We start from the raw sequence: 15,984 nt of genomic DNA, 5'->3' as shown, positions 1-15,984 counted from the left end.
GAATTACATCTTGCAAATCCCCATTGTTACGCAGATGACACACAACTGTACAACGCATTTAGACCAGGAAGTGACATGGAAGAAATCGCTCCCTTAACTGCCATAGAATCTTGTATCGCTGATATTAGTCAGTAGATGCATATGGATAAGTTAAAACTGAATTCCAATAAGACAGAATGTCTTTTGATTGGAACGCGACAACAACTTCAGAAAGTCAGTAACATTAGTATCTTATCGATTGGCGAGTCCCAAATTCCTCCATCATGTGAAGTTCGAAACTTTTGGAACCTGGTTTGATTCGAAAATGAGTATGCTAAGTCATATTAACAGAACCTGCTCATCTGCATTCTAGTATCTTTATAACATACGTAGAATTAGAGAATATTCAAGTCGTCCAGTCACTGAATCATTAGTTCATGCTTTCATAACCAGTAAAATGGATTATTGTAACAGTCTACTATACGACCCCCCGAATTTACATATCATGAAACTCCAACGGATACAGAATATCACTGCTCGGTTGGTCACTGGATTACCAAGATACTGCTATGTTATGCCATTGCTTTTCCATCTTCATTGGCTCCCGATTAGTTACCGTATAAAGTTTAAGATTTCACTTTTGACATTTAAGTGCTTATATGGTCTAGCTCCTAATTATTTGATTGATTTAATTAGCATCAAAAAGCAATCCAGGTACTCTCTTAGGTCAAACGAGTCTTTATTACTCAAATTACCTAGCACCAAGACCCGTCCAACCCTTAGCGGCCGTGCCTCTCAGTCAGCTGCACCTTATCTCTGGAATGTATCACGCAAGCGAAGAATTGGCTTGTAGTTACGAAAACAGAAAAAATGGCGGACAATTTGAATCATATTTCCGACAACGAAGAGTCAGAATGTCTGGCAAATATAGGTGAAAGTTTATTAGATGAATCAAACGATGTAAAACAGCTTCATTTAATGAAGTAAATAGAAAAAGGAACACGGCAACGCGCCAATTCCGTTCCGCTTCGCCATACTTCTGTCACGCGCTCTCCGTAAATAAATATCCGCGAAATTCGCCCGCACTGAAATAACAGTTTGGCGTGTTGGATAACTTCTTGGACGTTTTTTTGTGTAGTATCGCTGAGTATTTTTACTCGTTATTTGTATTTTGACGAGCCCTACGGGCTCGTCAAAATACGGCACAACTCGTAAAAATACTCAGCGATACTACACAAGAAAACGACTAATAAGATATAGATATTCAGTCGCGCTTCACAATATCGTAAGGTACAATTATGTTAAAAGTAACTAAAAAAATATAGGAAACAATTAAAACCTACGAACCTATGCACTCGAAGGGAACAATTACCTAGTAAAAACTAATTAAAACTATTTGAAAGCCAAATTAAAGAACTGAGTTTTGACAGCAGTCTTGAAAGCGTCCAATGTCTTCATGCTGCGAATTGTGGAAGGTGATGCGAGAAAACCTGTTTAACCGGTACCCTACCATAGACGACTACAAATACCGCGTGATATTTGTACTCGTCTATGGCGTTATTTGTACTCTACGAAGTGTAGTTGGATAATAAATCCACGTAGAGGTCTACGCTCTATAAATGTAAATTATTATTATTATTATTATTATTATTATTATTAGTAGTAGTAGTAGTAGAAGTAGTAGTAGTAGTTTAAAACGTGAAAGGGACGACCATTCAAAGCGATTTCACACAAAAAAGCAAGTAATTTTAAAACTATGCAGTTTTAAAAATTGCACAGTTTTACACTACTTTGTGTAAAATACGCAATTGATTAAGGAAAGAACTCATACATCATAGACTACCAAACAAATTAATTAAATAGAATCTCTTGCTTTTTTTTTTTAACTCAAACTGTGTAATAGTTGTGCTGTAACTGCAAAGAAAGGTTTAAATATATAAAGAGTCATGGAAGTCAGCAATCCGCTGATCTCATTTTCATTTCAGTTCTCTTCAGCGAGTGGTGTTGTCCTTCCCAACCTTTCGAGATCACTCCATAAGCATTGGGGGGATCCCTGCTTTTGTTGTTTGTATTTATACAGCAAAGTACACAACCTTATACAATGCATGGACTTTATCTATAATAAAGACCGTAGACTTCATAGGCGGCGGAGCAGAGGGGAAGTCCCTTTAATCAGTCTTGTTTGTTATTTATGGTACAAACCACTATCAACTATGTCGTAATGCAAACGCGAGTATATTTCACATAATACTCATGAAACCTCAATGCACGTCAAATACAAACTAATGTAATTGACGTATCAGTCAATCAAATTACGGAATTAATTTTTCCTTTTTTCAAAAACGTAGCAGAGACCACCATCCAATCCCCGAGAGCTTCAACGGGGAAGAATTAGAGATTTGAAAAACTCACAAAGAAGAAAACAAAAATCTAAACAAGCTTGAACAATTCAACAAACATTTAGGTAGGCTGTAACTTATAAGTGATTATTTAGTGCTGAAAAAAACTTCATCGAGTTGATTTGGTTCTCTATCATAGCTAGGGTATCAACGGGACAGTTTAGAAATCCATTGGTCTTATTTTCATCTCGGTTTTTTTCAGGGAGTAATAATATCGTTTCCAGCGTTCCCAATTCACACCGTCAGCATAAGAGGTGTGTTTGCCACGAAGGTACAAGCCATTCAAATTCGAGCCGTGACAATCATTGTACCACCAGGCTCCCTTATAACTAATGGCGCAGTTACAGCCGTCGCATTGATCGTTATCTTGATCTTTTGTGGTGAATGGCATACCGCGATGCTTATGGCCGAGAGAGTCACCAGCATTTCCTAACATAATGAACAGTATTCTGTTATACTTGAACAACAACGAGTCTTTTGCCATGGCAAAACAAATCTGGAACTTTTGGATCAGCATACAATTTAAAACTGAATAATGATATATAATTGATCTCCAGAATTCTTTTCGCGCGATTCTGCGTTATAAAATTATCAACATGATAACGCTCATAAATATATTTTCCGAGTTGAACATCAAACTTCCATTGCTTTATTAGGATATCTGCCCATGATCACCCGTGAATGCCTTCAAATTGAATCAACGCCTAGTTTACGCCGATACAGATTGCATCAGCTAAGGACATTTCGATTTTTCTTCTTCGACCGCTATGGATGCAATCGTCTTTACACTAATCAACTTGGGTGGAGGGTGTTGAAGTCCTAAATGTAATAACTTTCCTAAATGTAATTAAGTCCTAAATGTAATAACACTCGGTCCTAAATTTAATAAAGTCCTTAATGTAATAACACTCGGTCCAAAATGTAATAAAGTCATAAATGTAATAACACTTAAGTCCTTAATGTAATAACACTCGGTCCTAAATGTAATAAAGTCCTGAATGTAATAACACTCGGTTCTAAACGTAATTAAGTCCTAAATGTAATAACAACTTGGTCCTAAATGTAATAAAGTCCTTAATGTAATAACATTTGGTCCTAAATGTAATAAGGCTCTAATGCAATAGTCTAACTGTGCTTGTGCATCCACATTGAGATGTTTAAGTGACAACTGTTGCACCAGAGAATCCTCTGAACAAAATTCATGGCGTATTGTGGGCTCTCGCTGATTTTTTGCTTGAGATGTAGGCCGAGAAGCATCGGCTACAAATCTTCATCCTGATGTCCTTTTGGCATCAAATTGACAGATCCCAAAACAATAGAACGCTGACCAATCCGGCCATCTTGACCGAACAGGCTTGGTCAAGAGATTTTTTATTTTCGGCAAGTAATTTTTCACGGAAAAAAATGCGTTTTCTTTTTAGTAATAACGGATAACGGAAAATAGCATCTTTGTTTCACGCATCGCGACTGGCATATCATTCACAGTTCACGGCTTTTAACTTTTTACAATCACGAGTCACGGCAATTAAAAAAAGCAATTCACGTTTCTCTGAAACCCCCACAGTTACATTTAGACATGGAGACGAGACGGACGAGAATCGAAGAAATTATTTGTCAGACTATTTACTAAAACAGATTAAAAATACAAGAACCTGCGACTAGTTGTTGAAGAATCATTGCATAAACCTCAAAACTCTTAACCTTGGGATCGTAAAGAAATATTGACAAGACAAATCCGAATTTGTGGAAGCACTGTAGCAGTTGTAAACGAACGATGTTATTAATTTAATATTACCACTAGTGCTGTTTACCCATTCAGACTAGGAACAATGTAGGACGTGTGAAAGAACTGAAGCGGAAACTGTTTCCAAACAGAATTTACATAAACTTTAACATTGCCTATATTCAGGGATACAACCCGTTAATCGACAGCAGATAAAGGTGTATTCTTTACGTTTTCTTCTCAATACATAGAATATTACGTATGATGGACGATCCTCGCAGTAGATAGCGCTATTTGAGCAATAGCGAAATTCAGACCTGAAAAAAATCAGGCCTGTACGGGACTCGAACCACTGACCTCTGCGATACTAGTGCAGCGCTCTAACCAATTGAGCTAACAAGCCAACTGAGAGCAGGCCGTTAAGTTGATTCGTAATGAACCCGTGAAAGTGATAAATGAGATAGAATAAATATATGAAAATCATATATTTTGAACTGCGGTATTTGATACGTATGATGGACGATCCTCGCAGTAGATAGCGCTATTTGAGCAATAGCGAAATTCAGACCTGAAAAAAATCAGGCCTGTACGGGACTCGAACCACTGACCTCTGCGATACTAGTGCAGCGCTCTAACCAATTGAGCTAACAAGCCAACTGAGAGCAGGCCGTTAAGTTGATTCGTAATGAACCCGTGAAAGTGATAAATGAGATAGAATAAATATATGAAAATCATATATTTTGAACTGCGGTATTTGATACGTATGATGGACGATCCTCGCAGTAGATAGCGCTATTTGAGCAATAGCGAAATTCAGACCTGAAAAAAATCAGGCCTGTACGGGACTCGAACCACTGACCTCTGCGATACTAGTGCAGCGCTCTAACCAATTGAGCTAACAAGCCAACTGAGAGCAGGCCGTTAAGTTGATTCGTAATGAACCCGTGAAAGTGATAAATGAGATAGAATAAATATATGAAAATCATATATTTTGAACTGCGGTATTTGATACGTATGATGGACGATCCTCGCAGTAGATAGCGCTATTTTCACGGGTTCATTACGAATCAACTTAACGGCCTGCTCTCAGTTGACTTGTTAGCTCAATTGGTTAGAGCGCTGCACTAGTATCGCAGAGGTCAGTGGTTCGAGTCCCGTACAGGCCTGATTTTTTTCAGGTCTGAATTTCGCTATTGCTCAAATAGCGCTATCTACTGCGAGGATCGTCCATCATACGTATCAAATACCGCAGTTCAAAATATATGATTTTCATATATTTATTCTATCTCACATAGAATATTGTATTTTAATTTCTCCTTAGCGTCTTCCAAAATATACCACAAGCTGTGGTGGACATTATGTGGGAAGAAATCGAAAGTGATGACGCAGGAATATTGGCAGCGAAAGGCTTTTGTAAAGTCCCGCAGTATATGAACTTTCCTTAGCCTTAAAACTCATTAAATGGTCTTAACTGGAACCCTTTGCCTCTACTTTAAGTTAGACTTTGAGAGATATTTCTTTTACTGTGCAAAAAGGTTGAAAAATGTTCTTGTTTTTCGCGATGAGCCATCGTCTCGGTATTTGGTGAAGGTATTTGCTTTCTCTTTTCTGTTGTGACTGTTTAAAAAGGGACGAACAAGGGACATTGATCAGAAAGCGACAACATGTAGCGATCTTTCTTGTTCCGTCAAGAACGATGCATCTAAATGGTGGTTAGTCTTGTTAAATGTGGATGTCCGCTATAACTACAATACATTAGTGCACTCGAACGATTGCATTAGAGACTTATTACATTTAGGACCAAATGTTATCACATTTAGGACTTTATTACAGTTAGGACCAAATGTTATTACATTAAGGACTTTATTACATTTAGGACCAAGTGTTATTACATTTAGGACTTTATTACATTTAGGAAAGTTAATACATTTAGGAAAGTTAGTACATTTAGGAAAGTTAATACATTTAGGAATTCAACACAAGGGGAGGGGGGAAGGAAAAGATGAAGGGAAAATTACTGTTTCACCTGAGTAAGAACCAAGAATCAGCTTGTACTTGTCATTCTCATCCATGACACCAAACATTTCGTACTCAGCATATCGAGTATTCCCTTCAAAGTCCTCCAAGTCTACACGCAGCGTGTTGTTTTTATCAGAGGTCAAGCGGTGAACCTTGTCCAGTCCGAGCCAGAATTCGCTATTTAAGTCACCAAAACCGTGTTTATAGTCGGTCCAGTTGCGATAGAAATCCACCGAGCCGTTCACTCTCTTCTGGAACACTGTCCACCCTCCACCAGCTGTTGTTTGATCACAAAATACACGAAAGACTAGCAAATCATCAGGTATAATGGTGTACACACCGTCTCTTCTTTTCCCAGCTTCGTAGATGTCAGCACAATTTGTGGCTGTGAATAAATGAGGCAAATTGTCGAATCAACACTGCACTTTGGCAATAAAAGAAAGTTAAACTGAACGATAATAGTGATTATATTCGAACTGAAACACAAAGTCACGTAGATGATAAATATTAAAAGGAGTTAATTATAAATCAATCAAACTGGGTAAAAAAACCTTCCATGTTGCAGTGAACCAAAACAGCCTTTCCACTTCTAGTTGGATCTAACCAATACTTGCCGCTGATGGCGTCTTTGCCTTCACTCGCCTTTATTTCCCGACATGACTCTGCAGGCAGCTCTGTGGTGGATCCCAAGGAAGCTGTCAAAGAAAGTGATTTCAAAACGTGTAGGTTTTTAAACATGTTTTTAATCAGCACTCATTTCCACACGAGTATGTTGTCTATTTTGTCAACCACAGAAATGGTTTATGAACATTTAAAATAGGTGGATTTAGATATTTTTAAGAGCCATAATTGGATCCAATTATGGCTCTTAATATTTTTACATACCCCGGCCGTTTAGGCGCCGAATGTAAAGCCTATCAGGATCTGAACAGAAATTCTCAGGTCTTGCCTCCTTGGTCCGGTTGTTCAGTTCGCAATTTTTTAAGACGCAAGAGTGTTCTCCAGTAACGAAATTAAAGCTCTGACACGTAACTTCCTTTTCACAGTTGATATTACATTGATCAAAGGATGTAACCAAAAGTTTTTTGAAGATGAATCCACGCAGCGCCTTTTCTTTGATGCTCCTTTCTTCTCTGCACTCTTGGGCAAATACGCTGGCCAGCAAGAAGGCCAGAAGGATGTAACATGAGGATTTCCACCACATATTTTCAACTGAACCGATTGTGATCGACTGTCTGATTAAACTTCAAATGAGTGTAAGTGAGCAATGGAGGTGATAGAAATAGTAGCCTAAATAGACCAAATAAGCAGTTTTCACCGGCTTATCACGAACATGTCGCTACATGTCATTTTCCTAAAAGTTATTGGCAATAGGAGTATAAAGAGAATAAAAAGGAGGGTGTTATATCAAGCAACAAAACTGTACATTCTGATCAAATTCATACAGCAACAGTTGAAAATGGAACTTTTTTCTAGTATGGAAAATTTTCCGTCAAGTATATTTTGCAACATTCGTTTTAAAAGAGATAATTAATGTCTTTTAAAATTCTCCTACTCTAGTTTACTAGAGTCCGAGTTAAGAGCCTGAATTGCTTTGACTTTCTTTAAGACTTTGTTTGCGTCCAGTACAAGACGTACGCGTCCTTTGTTTTGGATAACATTTTCCTGATGGCTGGTGTAAATAAAGATGCTAAAAAACTTTCTTCGTCTGGCAACATTAAACAGTTAGTAAAATTTGCTCATTCCCTTTCATACTGTTGTCATAATTTTAACTGGTTGAATCAAATGAAACTGCTGAGAATTGCCGAATTAGAAAACAAACTGCAAAATTTCAGGGAAATCAAACAAATAAAACAAATGAGCCGGCGGCGAAGGGTGAAATAGGCCATTTTCTATATATTAACACTGAGGTCAAGGGATGAATGATTAATTACTTTCTTTTAATCCCCTCGACTCGGAGCCGAGTTGGAATTGTCATATTTTGAAAATAACTCATTTATTTCCTACTACGCTCCTTTAGTGAAGAAAGACAAGGTAATTTACAAAGTTTAAAATATCGATATTTTGCGAAAATGCGTATCAAAGATATGTTTAATTTGAGTTTAAAAATGACAAAATATAAGAAATTACATATTATTCAACTGAATATTATTTTATCATAAGCTGTGATTTTGGCGACTAGACCGTTTATCATTTGGCTAAACTATTCATGTTTAGGGTGTTCTGTTTCATGAAGAAAAACTAAACTGTCTAGAAGTTGGCCATGCCATTCCTTTATCAGCTATGCAATCCCGCTGCTGATCCTTAAACCATCTTTTTATTTGCTGATTTATTTGAAATCCTTGTATATTTGGTGGTGACGGCCGCCCATATTGGATTCTCAGTATTTTTATTGACGCTGTTCTCAAATGCTGGCTTCAGTCATTGCAACCGGTCAAAGTGATATCGATACGTAGCTTAAAAAGATATTTCTTACCTTTTGAATGACCACGTTTTCTCGTGCTTGGTTAGCTTTGTTCTTGGGGTATCAGTGGTTCAAATTCGTGTCGTACTATTCTCTAGGGAGAGTTGGATATCTGTAACTACAGTTACGAACAAACCCGTCTAGTACTTGATGAACATAAACGCCACAGTACTTCTTCGTGTTCAGCAGTTCAAAATGCTGATCGTCAACAGATCATAGTTTTGGTCTCTCAGTCTGCTTGGCTGCTTTTATCGAAGAGACCCCAGAGATTGAAGCATCTGAGTGACTTCAACATAGTTCAGAAGACGATTTTTAAAAATATCAGGAATTCAAACACAGACGATTATATCATGTGGATAGTACTTCTAAGAACTAAAACACAGTAGAAACTAGAGTCACGTTAAAAGTGATCGAATTAACCAAATAACCATAATTGTTGTATCTTCAAACACATCATTAAGAATATTTGAACTGGAAAACATTTCTTACATTCATGATGAAAATTGTTTTGGAAATTGGAATTGTGCTTGGATGTATCAGTGTTAAAAATCGTGTCATTTCATTATAAAAGTGTTCGAAAACACACATTTTAATGGTCTGTGAATAGGCGTACTCATAGCCTGTTGAGTTTTAACAAAACTTACATACATGCATACATACATGTATACATATGTATGCTAATCGACCACTCCCAATGGGGGCTTTTCAGGGCCAATTCCCACCCAACAACCACCCCAGGGGAGGAAATCCATCACACAGTAATCTCGTGCGTGGGAAATTAACGTCTCCTACCCCTAACCCTGCAGGAGACGGGACCTCCATTTATTCGTCCCATCCGAGAAGACTACAGTATCTAACCATTTCTTAATATAGAAAGGTAGCATATTCTTCTCATTTGTTTTAAGACCTTGAGTGTTGTCCCGGCCGGGGGCTCGAACCCTCGACCTCCCGCACAGCAGTCCAGCGCTCTATCCCTTGAGCTAACTGGGAGGCGGTTAACTTGTTTTGTGTATCCTAAAATTAATATTTCAAGTTAATCATCGTGTCATTTTATAGAATATTTGCAATGGTTACCAGGTGCTAACAGTTTGCTCGTGCATTTTACTTTTAATGGTTTCGAGGGAATGACACTAAAAAAGTGAAATACTAGAAATTGATCAGGGACCATAAATAGGAATTCCACTCACCAATGAAACAGAAACATTCAAACAGTGAGAAAGAGATTCCTTAAATAAGAGAGAGTTTGCAGGTGATTCAAGAAAAACGACTCAAGAAAAAGCTTGAACTGGATCGCTATCATGATGAAATAACAAATTACGCATTGATCGTTCACGACTGTATAATAGTCGTCCCAAGTCAATAGATTACCCGTTTTTCATTACATTCTATTATGACTCATTGCGAGGAATATGTTCGGCATTTATTTGTCAGCTTTGTATAATGAAAGAAACCTTAATTGCCGCGATACTTTGAAATAAAATGCTTCAAGTTATGTTATTGAAAGTATTGACTTCCACCTGCTAATAAGTTTGTTTTGTTTTATCCTTCGAAAATTGAAATTTTGGGTAGAATTTCTCCTCGCCATGATGAAATATTCAGCTGCGTGGTGAGCCAACCACTTTAAAAGGGCACATAAAGTAAAACCTGTAGGATAGTTATAACGCATTGATCTGCATCAGAAAACTCTAGAAAATTAATCTTTCGCTGGTAAACAGCTGTAAACCAGATGTGTTTGAATGCTGTAACTATGATTACAAAATACCCTCTGACTGTTGTCGGCCTCGTATGAAAATAGGAAACTTGAATTTAAAGAAATAGAGCGGTAATACCCCAGGGCAAAAGTCTTATAAACTCTTTTCTACATAGGGTCTCACAGTATTGGGGTTAATTTTCTCTGTATCGGACTGCACCTTTCAGATTATGACTGGGCCGGTCAATATCGTCAAATAACCAGCTTAAAGCGACCAAGAAGGCACATCATTGAAAGCGACGACGAAGATGAAATATTTTCCGTCCCGCTTGATTCGCCGATGTTTGATCGCTAATTCCTTCCACCGCTCAACTTTTAGCGACGCCTAGCCTATTTTGCCATTTACCTGAGTTTCGGCTTGAAACGAATTTCCATTAAAGACGTTGATTTTAAATTTGTTCAAAACGACAAAACCTCAACGTAGGCACTTTGTTAAACTTATCCCTTTCGTCGTTAAAGCCTTTCAGTCACAAAATCAAAGTTTCAGTTGACTTTTCAGGACCTTGCGAGAAATTACGTGTTGAATGAAAATGGAACGTTGACTTTTCTGACAGTGTTGAAAGCCCATGTCACGCTTGATAGACTTTGTACCACTTAAAACTGCGTTAAATTAAAAGAATCTCAAACTGATGACTGGATTGTAATGGCTTACACTTCAAACAACATGAAAAACTTGCGCGTTACGTTATTTTGTTTTTTCTTAAAATATTAAGACAAAACTGAAAGCATATTTCATCGGCCGTAAAATGTACACATGCTAAGCCCGCAGAATCGGTGCTTTTTATTCCTGTACATTTTCCGCATAATGTTACATGGAATTTGTGAAAAAACCTGCAAAGCTTTCTTCAGTCGTATAATAAATCTCTTATTAACCAAGCTTGCTCGGGACCGTACTTGGAGAATATCGGCCCTAGACTATTCATGTTTAGGGTGTTCTGTTTCATGAAGAAAAACTAAACTGTCTATAAGTTGGCCATGCCATTCCTTTATCAGCTATGGTATCCCGCTGCTGATCCTTAAACCATCTTTTTATTTGCTGATTTATTTGAAATCTTTGTATATTTGGTGGTGACGGCCGCCCATATTGGATTCTCGGTATTTTTAATGACGCTGTTCTCAAATGCTGGCTTCAGTCATTGCAACCGGTCAAAGTGATATCGATACGTAGATTAAAAAGATATTTCTTACCTTTTGAATGACCACGTTTTCTCGTGCTCGGTTAGCTTTGTTCTTGGGGTATCAGTGGTTCAAATTCGTGTCGTACTATTCTCTAGGGAGAGTTAGAATATCTGTAACTATGGTTACGAACAAGCCCGTCTAGTACGTGATGAACATAAAAGCCACAGTCTTTCATCCTGTTCAGCTGTTCAAAATGTTGATCGTCAACAGATCATAGTTTTGGTCTCTCAGTCTGCTTGGCTGCTTTTATCCAAGAGACCCCAGAGATTGAAGCATCTGAGTGACTTCAACATAGTTCAGAAGACGATTTTTAAAAATATCAGGAATTCAAACACAGACGATTATATCATGTCGATAGTACTTCTAAGAACTAAAACACAGTAGAAACTAGAGTCACGTTAAAAGTGAATTAACCAAAGAACTATAATTGTTGTATCTTCAGACGCATCATTTAGCATATTTGAACTGGAAAACATTTCTTACATTCAAGATGAAAATTGTTTTGGAAATTGGAATTGTGCTTGGATGTAGCAATGCTAAAAATCGTGTACATGTCATTCCATTATAAAAGTGTTCGATCATACACATTTTTAATGGTCTGTAAATCGGCGTATTTATAGCCTATTGAGTTTTAACAAAACTTGTTTTGTTTCAGTCCTAAAATTAATAATTAAAGTTAATCATCGTGTCATTTTATAGAATATTTGCAATAGTTACCAGGTGCTAACAGTTTGCTCATGCATTTTACTTTTAATGGTTTCGAGGGAATGACACTAAAAAAGTGAAACACTTGAAACTGATCAGGGACCATAAAGGGGAATTCCACTCACCAATGAAACAGAAACATTCACATAGTGAGAAAGTGATTCCAAGAAAATGAGAGAGAGTTTGCCGGGGATTCAAGAAAAACGATTCAAGGAAAAGCTTGAACTGGATCGCTATCATGATGAAATAACAAATTACTCATTGATCGTTCACGACTGTATAATAGTCGTCCCAAGTCAATAGATTACCCGTTTTTCACTACATTCTATTATGACTCATTGCGAGGAATATGTTCGGCATTTATTTGTCAGCTTTGTATAATGAAAGAAACCTTAATTGCCGCGATACTTTGAAATAAAATGCTTCAAGTTATGTTATTGAAAGTACTGACTTCCACCTGCTAATAAGTTTGTTTTGTTTTATCCTTCGAAAATTGAAATTTTGGGTAGAATTTCTCCTCGTCATGATGAAATATTCAGCTGCGTGGTGAGCCAACCACTTTAAAAGGGCACATAAAGTAAAACCTATAGGATAGTTATAACGCATTGATCTGCATCAGAAAACTCTAGAAAATTAATCTTTCGCTGGTAAACAGCTGTAAACCAGATGTGTTTGAATGCTGTAACTATAGTTACAAAATACCCTCTGACTGTTTTCGGCCTCGTATGAAAATAGGAAACTTGAATTTAAAGAAATAGAGTGGTAATACCCCAGGGCAAAAGTCTTATAAACTCTTTTCTACGTAGGGTCTCACAGTATTGGGGTTAATTTTCTCTGTATCGGACTGCACCTTTCAGATTATGACTGGGCCGGTCAATATCGTCAACGAACCAGCTTTAAAGCGACCAGGAAGGCACATCATTGAAAGCGACGACGAAGATGAAATATTTTCCGTCCCGCTTGATTTACCGATGTTTGATCGCTAATTCCTTCCACCGCTCAACTTTTAGCGACGCCTAGCCTATTTTGCCATTTACCTGAGTTTCGGCTTGAAACGAATTTCCATTAAAGACGTTGATTTTAAATTTGTTCAAAACGACAAAACCTCAACGTAGGCACTTTGTTAAACTTATCCCTTTCGTCGTTAAAGCCTTTCAGTCAAAGAGACAAAGTTTCAGTGGACTCTTCAAGACCTTGCGAGAAACTACGTGTTTAATGAAAATGGAACGTTGACTTTTCTGACAGTGTTGACAGCCCATGGCACGCTTGATAGACTTTGTACCAATTAAAACTGAGTTAAATTAAAAGTATTTCAAACTGATGCCTGCATTGTAATGACTTACACTTCAAACAACATGAAAAACTTGCGCGTTACGTTATTTTGTTTTTTCTTAAAATATTAAGACAAAACTGAAAGCATATTTCATCGGCCGTAAAATGTACACATGCTAAGCCCGCAGAATCGGTGCTTTTTATTCCTGTACATTTTCCGCATAATGTTACATGGAATTTGTGAAAAAACCTGCAAAGCTTTCTTCAGTCGTATAATAAATCTCTTATTAACCAAGCTTGCTCGGGACCGTACTCAGAGAATATTGACCCTAAACTATTCATGTTTAGGGTGTTCTGTTTCATGAAGAAAAACTAAACTGTCTTTAAGTTGGCCATGCCATTCCTTTATCAGCTATGCAATCCCGCTGCTGATCCTTAAACCATCTTTTTATTTGCTGATTTATTTGAAATCCTTGTATATTTGGTGGTGACGGCCGCCCATATTGGATTCTCGGTATTTTTAATGACGCTGTTCTCAAATGCTGCTTTAGTCATTGCAACCGGTCAAAGTGATATCGATACGTAGCTTAAAAAGATATTTCTTACCTTTTGAATGACCACGTCTTCTCGTGCTCGGTTAGCTTTGTTCTTGGGGTATCAGGGGTTCAAATTCGTGTCGTACTATTCTCTAGGGAGAGTTAGAATATCTGTAACTATGGTTACGAACAAGCCCGTCTAGTACTTGATGAATATAAACGCCACAGTCTTTCATCCTGTTCAGCAGTTCAAAATGCCGATCGTCAACAGATCATAGTTTTGGTCTCTCAGTCTGCTTGGCTGCTTTTATCCAAGAGACCCCAGAGATTGAAGCATCTGAGTCATTTCAACACAGTTCAGAAGACGATTTTTAAAAATATCAGGAATTCAAACACAGACGATTATATCATGTGGATAGTACTTCTAAGAACTAAAACACAGTAGAAACTAGAGTCACGTTAAAAGTGAATTAACCAAATAACTATAATTGTTGTATCTTCAGACACATCATTCAGAATATTTGAACTGGAAAACATTTCTTTCATTCAAGATGAAAGTTGTTTTGAAAATTGGAATTGTGCTTGGATGTATCAGTGATAAAAATCGTGTCATTCCATTATAAAAGTGTTCGAAAAAACACATTTTTAATAGTCTGTGAATAGCCGTATTTATAGTCTATTGAGTTTTAACAAAACTTGTTTTGCGTATCCTAATATTGAAGACAATTCAGTAAGTTAAACATCATGTCATTTTATAGAATATTTGCAAGGGTTACCAGGTGCTAACAGGTTGCCCGTGCATTTCACTTTTAATAATGGTCTCGAAGGGACGACACTAGAAAAGTGAAACAAGAGAAATTGATCAGGAACCATAAAGGTGAATTCCACTCGCCAATGAAACAGAAACATGCATATATTGAGAAAGTGATTCCAAGAAAAAGAGAGAGGTAACAGTGTTTATTTCTTATATTGCGCAGTCTAAAATGCAATAAAAGATATGATCGAATGCGCATTACGACATTAAAAATCTTACAGCATTGAGGCTAATCCTAATAATGATAGTAATATACAATTTTTCGGAAAAACAATAAAGGTAGAATGTAAATTAATAAAAGAACTAAAAGAAAGCTAAATTAAAATGATGTGTCTTCAGTAAAACTTCAAAAGTATCCAACGATTGACACTGTCTAATTTCCAGAGGTAGTCGGTTCCATACTTTGGGCGGAGCATGTTCGAACGCCCTATCCCCGAGTGTCTTTTTTGTTCTGTAGGTGTTATCGATTAGGAGTATGCTCAGGTGTGATCTCAACTGATACCGCGAACTCACTATGATTTTTATCAAGTGTGAGAGATTTTGTGGCGCGACGCCGTAGATACATTTGTGAACTAACATTGCTATCTTGAATTCTATTCTGTGGTTGACCGGAAGCCAGTGCAGGTTGATCAGGGACGGTGTGATATGATCATACCTGGATACAGTGCATACCAGTCGAGCTGCCGCGTTTTGTAGGCGTTGCAGCTTGCCAAGATGAACAGTGGGTGTACCATATAGCAGACCGTTGCAGTAGTCTAATCGTGACATTATAATAGCCTGTACAATGGACTTCCTATTGTCATATGATAGATACTTTCTAATACGCCGGATGTTGTATAGATGGTAATAAATAGCCTGACATATGCTGTTAATATGTGTGGTCATATTCATCTTTGCATCAAGCCAAACACCAAGATTTCTAACAGTTCAGACAGCAGAAACCCTTACCTCACCTACTTGCAAGTCATTTATCCTAACCTTATTTAATTGTGCGCGTGTACCTATAATAAGAAACTCGGTCTTAGCAGCGTTCAGCTGAAGTTTGTCTTGGGCCATCCAGGTTCTTATATCCCTGGTGCAAGCTTGTAAGGCAAGAGGTTGCCGAGGATTTTAGAAAAACGTTTCAAGAAAAAGATTGAACTAG

The 15,984-nt window shown here is 37.4% G+C and overlaps 1 protein-coding gene and 1 long non-coding RNA gene across 3 annotated transcripts; one reads left to right on the top strand and one right to left on the bottom strand.

Annotated features, from left to right (window-relative positions):
* Positions 1–894: 894 nt before the first annotated feature.
* Positions 895–11,612, bottom strand: LOC111339795 (microfibril-associated glycoprotein 4). Of its 2 annotated transcripts, none has more exons than XM_088755573.1 (6): positions 11,523–11,612; positions 8,597–9,598; positions 7,006–7,410; positions 6,672–6,815; positions 6,128–6,505; positions 895–2,807 (listed from the first exon to the last, which is right to left on the bottom strand). In XM_088755573.1, the coding sequence occupies exons 3-6, from the start codon at positions 7,322–7,324 to the stop codon at positions 2,539–2,541; spliced, it is 1,110 nt and encodes a 369-aa protein (XP_088611699.1). In that variant the 5' UTR covers positions 7,325–7,410; positions 8,597–9,598; positions 11,523–11,612; the 3' UTR covers positions 895–2,538. The 2 variants fall into 2 exon arrangements, with proteins under 2 accessions (XP_088611699.1, XP_088611700.1); XM_088755574.1 differs by having other exon boundaries at positions 7,006–7,364.
* Positions 11,613–14,154: 2,542 nt separating this feature from the next.
* Positions 14,155–15,712, top strand: LOC148734172 (uncharacterized). Its single transcript, XR_015999462.1, has 2 exons — positions 14,155–14,973; positions 15,456–15,712. It is a non-coding gene; the product is annotated as an uncharacterized LOC148734172 (long non-coding RNA).
* Positions 15,713–15,984: the final 272 nt, after the last annotated feature.

This window comes from Stylophora pistillata, chromosome 3 (genome assembly GCF_964205215.1).
Source record: "Stylophora pistillata chromosome 3, jaStyPist1.2, whole genome shotgun sequence".
In the NCBI taxonomy this organism is placed as follows: domain Eukaryota; kingdom Metazoa; phylum Cnidaria; class Anthozoa; order Scleractinia; family Pocilloporidae; genus Stylophora; species Stylophora pistillata.
Note: the sequence above shows the minus strand (reverse complement) of the source record. Positions and strands in the feature narration are given on the sequence as shown.

Bases quoted from the DNA above. Each gene is read 5' to 3' on its own strand.
- LOC111339795 (XM_088755573.1), bottom strand. From the start codon at position 7,324: ATGTGGTGGAAATCCTCATGTTACATCCTTCTGGCCTTCTTGCTGGCC. The intron at 6,506-6,671 runs GTTTTTTTACCC...ATTTATTCACAG, and splicing joins GGTTCACTGCAACATGGAAG to CCACAAATTGTGCTGACATC. The intron at 2,808-6,127 runs GTGAAACAGTAA...TCATTATGTTAG, and splicing joins GATTCTTGGTTCTTACTCAG to GAAATGCTGGTGACTCTCTC.